This window comes from Anguilla rostrata, chromosome 18 (genome assembly GCF_018555375.3).
Source record: "Anguilla rostrata isolate EN2019 chromosome 18, ASM1855537v3, whole genome shotgun sequence".
Classification (NCBI taxonomy): domain Eukaryota; kingdom Metazoa; phylum Chordata; class Actinopteri; order Anguilliformes; family Anguillidae; genus Anguilla; species Anguilla rostrata.
The window spans coordinates 9160642-9171362 of NC_057950.1; the positions used below are offsets into that span (position 1 = coordinate 9160642).

The window sequence follows — 10721 nt, forward strand, 5'->3', positions numbered from 1 at the left end:
TTAAAATTGGCCAATTCTCAGCGTGCTTAGCAACCAAGAAAAACTTGGCAGTGCACTGTAACTATGGTCTTGATCTCAACAGTTTTGAGCAAATATGATAGTATCTGCCAACCACGGAGATCGATATGTCTATATCGCGTTTAGAAAATGTCAAATAGATTACAGATTTCGAAGAATATTAGTTTCAAACAAAATATATTTGAACGGGAACATTTCAAAATTAGATCTAAGATCCCAGTAATCACCAGTTCCCCTACACACACACACACCGTGCCTCTCATATTTTCCAATAAAGGTCTGGGGGTGGGGATGGGGTGATGGTGGGGTCGTTACACCGGCACGAGAATAAAATCATTGATAGGTCCGCCTACCCTCGAGCAATAAAAGTGTTTACCAGCGCAGCGACGGTAGGAGTAGCCAATTGCAGCGTCGTTGATTAATTTATGATAGGGTAGTCTCCGTAGTTTTACCAGTGATTCACTGGGTCGCAGTTTGAGGCATAGGCCTACTGTGCTCATAACTACTGTCAGTTCTAACATTGGGAGCATTGTCTCGTCCAGTTAATCTGCCCATTTGTCTTTGGAATACAGTTTTGATGCAATGCCAATTGGTATTTTCCCTGGGTATTATTGGTTCGTATGTTTCCGTTACATCTCCTTTTATTCCACCCAGTCACTGGACTAGAGCGCCTCGCAGAACGAATCGCTTTGGATGAACGCCGGGTTACAGGGAATAGGCTACAGCTCAGTTGCAGTCACTTCCACGGCAACGTGAGAAGCAAATATTGACGCGAAAATTGAAGAAAAGGCTGGTTCGGCCGCTGAGAAACGAACAAATAAATTTACAACAGAGAATCTGGTTCATGTTCAGGAATATTCGACGCGCTGGTTGTTACCAGAGTGGGTCAAAAGGATGGGATATGCCAACAAAATCTTCAAAAGATGCACTTTCTTGCTGTGGATTTCTTCTGTTTTGCTTCTAGTTGAGAGTAAGAGAGCGAAGCAACCCCGATGCCCCACGTCTTGTACGTGCACCAAAGATAATGCCCTGTGTGAAAATACAAGACTGATTCCTCGCAGCTTTCCTCCCGATGTCCTTTCATTGTAAGTGCTCGCATGGCATATTCGCGCATTTTCAAGCAAAACGCGGAAGACGTGCATGGTTTACCTAAAAAAAAATTTTTTTTTTAAAACATACGCATTTAGGCAAGCCTTGTAATTAATCTGGAATTTTGACACAGTTCGATTTCGTGGTAAATATGAGTAGTTCTTATCAGCTCGTGTCCCCATACAACACTACTGGGAGTAGCGCGGCGAAAGGATGCGATATTGTGCATATAAATGTATTCTTTTGTACCGTAGCTACCCCGAGTCCGTGTAACGGTACTTTCCTCTTTTCCAAGATCTTTTGTGAAGTCCGAATTCAGCGAAATCCCTGGAAGAAGCTTCATTCACACCCCCGCCCTGCATCTGCTGTGAGAGTTTATTCCTTTATACATTTTCTATTGTGCATTGTTTATGCTTCGTGACAATGAGACGTTCTATTTTTAAGTGATGATCGCCATGTTTTAACGGACAAAGGTTTGAGCTCACACAGGCACATTTTCAGGTCCTGCTTATAACCTGCTGTTTTACAGCGATTTTTACATTTGTGGCTGCAGCGTGGTTCGAATATTTATTTGGAATTTGGAAAGGGCGTTTCCAATAGAAGCCAATGCAGTGACTGAAAAGGTGAAAATACTCGCTGCAGTGGATGAAGTATTCTCTGCAAACATAAATTTTTAGAACTGTATTACAGAAGACAATTAAATGATTAATCTAAACAATTAGCTTCCCATCCGTCACGCTTACAGCATCCAGTCCCCACATTGGTTAGATTTCCATGAAACATACCAAGCTAAGCTCCAAAAAGCGCTTTATATTTCTGTCATACTACATAACCTGTAGAATAAAGACAGTGAGATTCCTGCTTGACGCTGCCCGCAGGATACCGGCTCGATTTCTAACTACCGTATTGATAGGTCACCAAACTAATCGATATGGTTATTTTGACTGAATTTTTTCCCAAGAGTCCGAACTTGGGCACTGAACGAGGTACAGACTTACTATTGTCATGAAACACATCTTTCAGCTAAGATTATTCACCATCTAATCTATTACATGTTATGGTTCATCTTTATTTTGCAACATTGCTCTATTTTCATATATACTGATATACACATCTAAACATAAATTTGAGAATTCCCGACCTATGTAAGAGTCTAACTGAGTCTGCACTGATCAAGCACTTTTTAAAAAAATCAGTCCTGAATTGTGCAATTGGCTGTTTTCAGGATGTAATAGAAATATTCAAAATATTGCAGACCATAAATACATTGCAAATGACAGCATTTTTGTTTCATACTATACAGCTGTATTGTATTATCAGAAAGAAAGCGTGAGAATTGCAGCTTCACAACTCTTCATACATTGAGCTTTTACTGTGAGTTTTAATGTGAAATGCGCAGGTAAGCACATGACACAGACTTCTCTCTGTAAACGAGTCACTCTTCATTTCCAAAGTATTTTGTTGTTTTAAATAACATGTAGTGTTATACTTTTTTTGTCACATTTCCACATCTGAAGATCTGTTCACAAATTGTCACTGTACAACGACAGTCGTGGTGAAAGGGTCATTCATAGTTTATTCTCCTCTTTCATTAGGTCGAGCTTGACTTAAGCTTAAGCTACATTTTTCTTTGCTTTGTGCACACATTGTGCAGCACACTGACATGTGTAGCAGACCAGAACATGCTGCCACACGGGTGAAAATGTAGAATACGTGCAGTGTGGAAAAACCTTCAAAAATGTCTTTTGGAAGAAGAACTAAGTCAGTGCCAAGGACAATACTGCAAACATCTGGCTGCTGTCTTTTTAAAAACTATCCCTGCGCTGTTCAAACTTTTACCCCCCCCCACCCCAAAAGATATGTGTTTGCCTTTCCCCTCTTTCAGTAAGTGTGGTTCCATGTTCTTTGCCTCATAGGACACTGTGGGGGTGGGGTGGTGGAGGGGGGTGGTGGTGGTGGTGGTGGAGAGTTCCGAAATCTCTCTCGGAATGTCATGCATAGATGAAGCTGTCACAACTCATATGCGCTTTAACAATAAGGCCTGAAACGATTCTCCGAAAGAGACGGATCAATACGACAAGAGCGCATTGCCAACGAAGTCGCAAATTCCCTAGCCAGGTTGGACCCTCTGTCGGCAACCGCAGGGAGCTGTCTGAATGACAGAAACGGTTTGACAAAGAATAAAAACTGATTAGCAAACATCGGCTCATAACCTCTGACAAATGTGCTTCATTGTGCGTATGAATCTAAGCGTGAAAGACATTGCCTCAACTCAGTATAAAACATAAGTGCTTTTTCAAGACCAGTTTGTTTGGGTGCGCACTCACAGTGTGTCTCATGACTGTTTATGATGACGAATAACATTGCAGATAGCTTTGCAATAACTCTGCCTTGTTATGGTTTCTGTGGTGTACATTAATGCTTAGCTCATGTGTTTTACATCTGCTGCTTATTTTAAAAGGTACTGACTCAACTGTAAAATGTTTACATTGGTAACATTGCCCTTTTCTTAGTTTGTTTACAGCCAATTCTTTGGATTCTATAAATGAAGATGCTTTCCTTGGTCTTCCTCATCTGGAGTATTTGTAAGTTTTACTTATCTCTCTTGTATTTTATAACATTTCACGTTGATCAAAGGTGTCTTTGGGTGTAATCTTGCTTGTTTTCTCCCGCAGGTTTATTGAAAATAACAATATCAAGTCCATATCACCTTACGCTTTTCGAGGTCTAAAATCTCTGTTACACTTGTGAGTATTTTTTTTCTCTCTTTCAAAAGCAGCACTCATTTTAATAGAATGAATATTTCATGCTGAGTTTCAGGAGGTGATAGCAGTCCATGTAAACAGTGGGAAACGTGAATGTAAAAATGATTGGACAGGAAGGTGAAGCAAGAAGAGGTGTTTGGCTCTGAAGTTGTGCAGAAAGTACTGAAAACAGCCAGTAAAGTACTACAACGTTTAACATCTTCTTTGAAAGTTACGAACACTAATAATAGACTTTTATTTATTTTATTTAGGACAGAGCTTGCTATGCAATTATGTGAAGTGCAAAATATTGCAATGCTTATGATATATGTTTGAATCTGGTCCTGGAGTATACTGAATTGTGCTGTTAATGGTGTGGAATAGGCATTAATGAATAGGCATTGATGTTACAGCTCTTTTTAATGATTACTAAGGGTTGTTTATGTAAACTCCGATTTGGAAAATAAAAGAGGCATTTTATCCACACGTGTCAAGGGTAAGCCTGTGAAAATCTGCTGCTGGTACCATATTGTATCCATCAGTCCTCAGATTGTTTTGAATCATATCGCTGTATTTATATGAAGGCATTAAAACAAACAATGGCACTTTGAATGTGCTGAGAACAGTGACGGGTACACGACGGCTTCTTTGCTTGCGTTTGTCATTTTAATGCAAAAAGCATTGGCGGTTTATTTACCGTAATCAGGATTGGAGAAACAGGTTTGGGGGAAACGTGCATTTATTGAATTCCAGTAGCGTAAACCGAACTGCGCGATGATTTGGTCACGACAGGCCGCCGCAGCTCTTGATGAAACGTTAGACGTGAAAGCGTCTTTCTGTGCCTTGTCACTTCAAATCATGTGCATTCCAGAAGTTCATTCTTGCGACTCTATATTTTGCTACTTCCCCATTAGCTGGGGTGACTGAGGAGTAATCAGACACTGTTTAACAGGAAAGAGTAACTCGATTCTACTTTCTCAATATAACTAAGAATGTTGTGACTGACTGTGGTGGCAAAAATAGACCCTTGCTCTGTGACCTTAGACCACTTTTCTTCCAACCCACCAAAGCTTGGTTTTCCCAACAGCTGTCTTTCGTTAACAAACGGTCATTTTGAACATCGGTTTGACCGCACTGACATTTGAAACGTACCGTGATCGATTTACTGAATTATAATAGGAGCTACCTGCGCAACATTCAGCCATCAGGTTTGAGTAAAATCATTTTTCTTCTTGCTATTGAGAAAACATTCACAGGATGCGCAGTACAGTTTTGTACACGGCGTGCTGCAGACAGACATGGAGGCATAAAATTCAACCCAGCTGCAACCCAGCTTTGTGACACACAGAATGTTGCTTTCTTATCTGAACTCTGGTTCCACATGCAGAATGCAACCATTTTTGCATGTTCTGCCTGGCGTCATCATGTAAATAGAAATGGAAATTAGTGTAGGAATTAAAGTTTATTTCATAATTTGTTTTCTATTTTAGAGATAATTGTGTCTGCATTTTAGAGACAAAGATCAATATAAGTAGATAACAGACAAAATAGATATCTCTTTCTCTATTAAAAAAAAACTTCTATTTCAGTGTTTAAATGAAAAGCTTTTGTAATACATGCGTTGCATAAACTGTGACAAGTAGTTTATGAGACTAGGCCACTCTCTGTTTGTACTGAAGAAGCTCAGTCTGTATTAAACTGTGTTTCATTTTGCATTCACCAGGAGCCTGGCCCACAATAATCTACAGACTCTACCCAAAGATGTTTTTAAGGGCATGGAAGCGTTGACGAAGGTGTAGGTATTCGGTTTCTTTGTGCACTCTTTTAATTTATCCGATCGTTTAAACCAGGGGAGCGCAACAACGGACAGGCAGATCCGTTTCAGGATTTTGTGCTATCTTCTTCTCTTAATCATTTAATTTGGTCAATTATATCTTGAGCTTATCTTTTTTTAGTCATCAGCTGCAGATTGCGACTGTATCCTAAATGCTTCACTGTGGCTAGATATAGATATGAAAAAGCAGTTGGCATGTAAAGCTGTTCAGGAAACAAAGCCAGGGTAATTGGTTGGAAAAAAGAAAAAGAAAAAAACCTGGATACAACTGTCCCTCTGGGACTGTAACCGTCTTTGCGCACCCCTGATTTAGACTGTTAATAAAAGCCAAAGTCAGCTTTGCTTATGTATCTTCAGGGTCCTCTGCGGCCTTTTTGGTTCAAGCTGTTTTTGTTTACGTAAGTTTACTCATTTAGTATTTCTTGGCGTTGCTCAAAAGTATTAACATTTTTTAAAGGATTTAAGAAACTAATGGCAGTAATAAAGCTGGTTTATATGCACTTATTATGCCAAAAATGGCCTCTGTGTAGGTGGAGTAGACTGTCTTCTGCAGGCTCCCATGTAGTATATCATTATTAAACAGTTTGAGGACCCAGTATGAAAATATACTTATGCACAGTTTTACTTTACATTTATTTTCTCTGGATTTTGCGGTTGTATTTGATTATGTGATGAAGATAATGATGATTATTATTATATTATCGTTAACTCTGCCACGGAGGTCATTAATGATGTCTGTCGGTTTGTCCGTCTGTCCGTGGTCGACATATCTGGAAAAGAAATGGCTGGATTGCCGTGAAATGTACAGTACTGCACATTCATGTTCCCAAAAGGAATAAACTTTTGCTGACCATACAACCTTTCCTCTAGTGCCACCATCAGGCTGAACTTTCAATTTGTGATCAACATATCTCTAAAAGCACTAGCCAGATTGTAATGAAATTTGCTGTGCACATTCATGCTCCCAAGAGAAATAAATCAATTGATTTTGGGGACCTCGTGACCTTTTCTCTTGCACCACCAACAGGCCAAATCTCAATTAGCAGTGATTGGATTGGCAAGACATTTCCTGTGCACATTCATGCATGGGTGATTGCTGTGCTTTGGTGGAGGTCTGCTCTATACTGAGTGCATGCTTTCTAGTTATTACTATTATTATTATTATTATTATGATGTAGTCATCATATGTTTAATGTATAATCACCAGGGCAGTGTAGAGATTTAGAAACACAAAGTCGTAATCTTGACAGATGGCTGTGTGGGAAGTGGTCTGCACTGTAAATAACAGTACTGGACAGTACTTCATTTTGAACTGTTTGTTCCGTCATATCTGCCACCGCTGAAGCTTAGAATGCATGGTGGTGTTAATCAGCAGGTGCTAAGTTGCCCTGGCCACAGCAGATGACCGTAGGAGTTGAAATGGCACGCTGACTGGTTAACATGGATGCTCTGATTTCCTATTACAGTAAATCATGTACCACAGGGGTTCCAAAACTGGGCTCCCCAGCAAAAAGGGAAAAAATATATTCCAATTTTAATAATACGGTTTTTGTATTTCCATATGTTAGACTTTTACTCTATAGGAATTTCGCTGACACTCTTATCCAGAGTGATAGATTATTGTTTACATACATTTACTTTTTACTGCTGTATTTACTCAAGCAATTTAGACAAAGTTGGGTAAATTTGGGTAAAGCTGAAGGAAGCTGACAGTATGCATATGCATGTGGCCATTATGTCCAAAGGTGTCAGTGAGGTCCGCCACTTTTTAAAATCTGCAGAGTTTATTTAACATACGCTTTAACCCTTTATGGTGCAAGATCACAAATATGCGATAACAGTGTTCTTACCTGAGCATTCTAATGCTGGTGTAACAATCACTACTGGTAATGGAAAGAAATAGAATTCTAGAACATTGACTTAGAATTTTGAAAAACATTCTAAAAAAGACTACTCTTCAAAGGGTTCATGTGCACATCTCATTTGTCTCAGGGATCTTCGTGGAAACATCTTTAACTGTGACTGCAAACTCAAGTGGCTGGTGGACTGGCTGCATCACACAAACGCTACAGTGGATCAGATGTACTGCAGTAGTCCTTCTCCTTACCAAGGGAAGAAAATCAATGACCTCGTGCCACAGTCCTTTGACTGCATAACAACAGGTGACATTAATGCATTCCCGCTTATTATAAAAAAATTTTCAGTATCAAACCTGGGTTTCCTAATGTCGAATTGTAGTGGTTATCAACTTGGGAGTAGTCTGATGTTTTATTGAATATCATTTTTTGAATAATTTATAAATCATGGTTTGATTAATTTAATAATCCAAGAGAAGGTAGGGAACATTTTAATTGGATGCCAAGGTCGAAGGTCAACTGAAGAGCTGCTTCTTCAATATAACCATGTAATTATCGGTTATTACTCTTGTAAATTGCTGACTGGTGTCAAAATAAGTAATGTCAGAAAAAGGGATATATGAAAAAGGTGATTTAATTCCTTCTTGTTTGGGTTAATTTACCTAATTTGTTTTGTTGTTTTACAGAATTTTCTTCCTATCAGTCACTGAAATTTGAGTCCATATCAGTGGAGTCCTTTTCCTTTGCTGGTGATGAATATGTAGTATTTGCCCAGCCTTTCATTGGAAAATGCAGCTTCCTGGAGTGGGACCACGTTGAAATGGTCTTCCGCAATTATGACGACATTGACAGTGAGTACATCAGCACACTGGAAGAAGATCAGCAGCTTGCTTTTTGCTCACAAGTATGGATAATATGTGGTTGCATTTGATCAAGTCAAGTTCTGAAAACAATTAGCGAGGATCGTTTTATCTTAGTGTTAGGACTGGCAATCAGCTGACAAAAGGAACAGCATTCAGCAGTTAATGCTATTCAATAAATTTGAAAAATCTATAAAATAAAAGCATGAAATGAATTGAAACAAGCAATTTATTCAAACACACTGTAGAGAAAGACAAGACAGGAAAGATGGTAAAAGCAGTTAATTAAATTTGAATGCTCTGAATGATTGTCCTCTGTAATGGAAAATGGACACCTTGGATCCCTCACTAAATAAGGTGAAAAGCACAGAACAGAACTGAGGCAGAGCTATATTTGCATCAAACAGAGTAGGTAAGCTTACAGGTACCAACACAGCCTTCAGTGATTTCTGTTCGGTACTATAGTAAAATTAAATCTTGTATTTTGCCTTACAACAGTAAAGTGGAGAAATTTGAATGCATGCTCTTTGACGCTAAAGGTTTGTCCCGTTGCCCGTATCTTCCCAGGCACTTCGACGGTTATGTGCAAACCCCTCGTCATCGACAAGCAGCTCTTCGTCATAGTGGCGCAGCTGTTCGGGGGCTCTCACATTTACAAGCGAGACACCTCCGCCAACAAGTTCATCAAGATCCAGGACATTGACATTCTGAAGATCAGGAAGCCCAACGACGTGGAGACCTTCCACATCGACGGCGAGCACTTCTTCGTCATAGCCGACAGCTCCAAGGCGGGCTCGACGACGGTGTACAAGTGGAACGGCAACGGCTTCTACTCGCACCAGTCCCTGCACCCGTGGTACCGCGACACGGACGTGGAGTACCTGGAGATCGGCGGCAAGCCCCACCTGATCCTGTCCAGCAGCTCGCAGCGGCCCGTCGTCTACCAGTGGAGCAAGAGCCAGAAGCTGTTCGACCGCCGCACGGACATCCCCGAGATGGAGGACGTGTACGCCGTCAAGCACTTCCGGGTCAAGGCCGAGCTCTTCCTCTGCCTCACCCGCTTCATCGGCGACTCCAAGGTGATGCGCTGGGACGGCTCCATGTTCGGTGAGCTGCAGACCGTGCCCTCGCGCGGCTCCATGGTCTTCCAGCCCTTCGCCGTGGGCGACTGGCAGTACGCCGTGCTGGGCAGCGACTTCTCCTTCACGCAGGTGTACCGCTGGGACCCCAAAAAGGGCCAGTTCGTTCACTTCCAGGAGCTGAACATTCAGGCGCCCAGGGCCTTCTCCCCCATCTCCATCGACAACAGACAGTTCCTGATGGCCTCCAGCTTCAAAGGGAAAACTCAGATATACGAACACCTTATCATTGACTTGAGCCAATAGGTTTCGACGAGGCGTTACTAAGGAAACAGCAGGGAGGATGGGCCTGCAGACTTGTCGTTGGATTATATGCATGATAAAGTCCACTAATAAACCATCCATATGAATGCCTGGCTAGAAATGTCCATCTTAAGTCACCATCTAGTGCTTTTGAACTACTTTATTGTTTTCAAATGAAAGCCATTCATATTCTCTGCAATTATACATATCTTTGCAATTGCATCTTTTGCTGAGTGAAAAGGAAGGAAATGTACTTTTTAATATATTTATTAACCTATTTGGAAGAGGAAGTAAATCTGCCAAATAAACTGTTTACATTTTCTGTCTTACCAGTTGTACGCAAGGTTATTTATAAATTAAGCTTTTGTAAATATGAGGGACCATGCCAATAGGAGAATTATTTGATAAGGCGGTTGATACCATTTTAAATTCATATTTGTAAAGTTAAAAAACTGACATGTTGCAATGCAAACTTAGATGTTGTTGCGTAGAAAATTATTCTTGGCAACTTGGATTTTTATTGTTGCTTGTTTGTATGAACTGTATAGTACTAATAAAAATTACTAATGAAACAACTGTGTTTTTCTTCAGAACAGTTATGTAATGTAATATTTTACTCAAGAAACTTTCGCACAATACCTCATTACTGTAGGAGGCTTTAAAATAAATATTAACAATGAAGAATAGACACATGTAGTTTGTTATACATTTTCATGTAGTTATTGTTTATTCACCATAAAGAATTTCAGTTTACAGTCAAATGTAAAGTATCCAGTTAATTTAGTTTTTAAAGATCATTTACAAACCAGCACAGGTGTATTAAACTCTACACAGCTGTTGTCAGTTATTGAACAGAAAAATGCACAACAGTATTGGAACTTAAATCGTATCACACCTTAACATTCAAAGAACATGCTCAGTCAGAGGCACATGCAGTA

At 40.1% G+C, this 10721-nt stretch overlaps 1 protein-coding gene across 1 annotated transcript; it reads left to right on the forward strand.

Moving 5' to 3' along the window:
- Positions 1-381: 381 nt before the first annotated feature.
- LOC135244894 (leucine-rich glioma-inactivated protein 1-like) lies at positions 382-10358 on the forward strand. The gene is made up of 8 exons (XM_064317558.1): positions 382-1103; positions 1403-1474; positions 3621-3692; positions 3783-3854; positions 5575-5646; positions 7678-7847; positions 8228-8392; positions 8969-10358. Exons 1-8 carry the CDS (start codon positions 913-915, stop codon positions 9784-9786), a joined length of 1632 nt encoding a protein of 543 aa, XP_064173628.1. The 5' UTR covers positions 382-912; the 3' UTR covers positions 9787-10358.
- Positions 10359-10721: the final 363 nt, after the last annotated feature.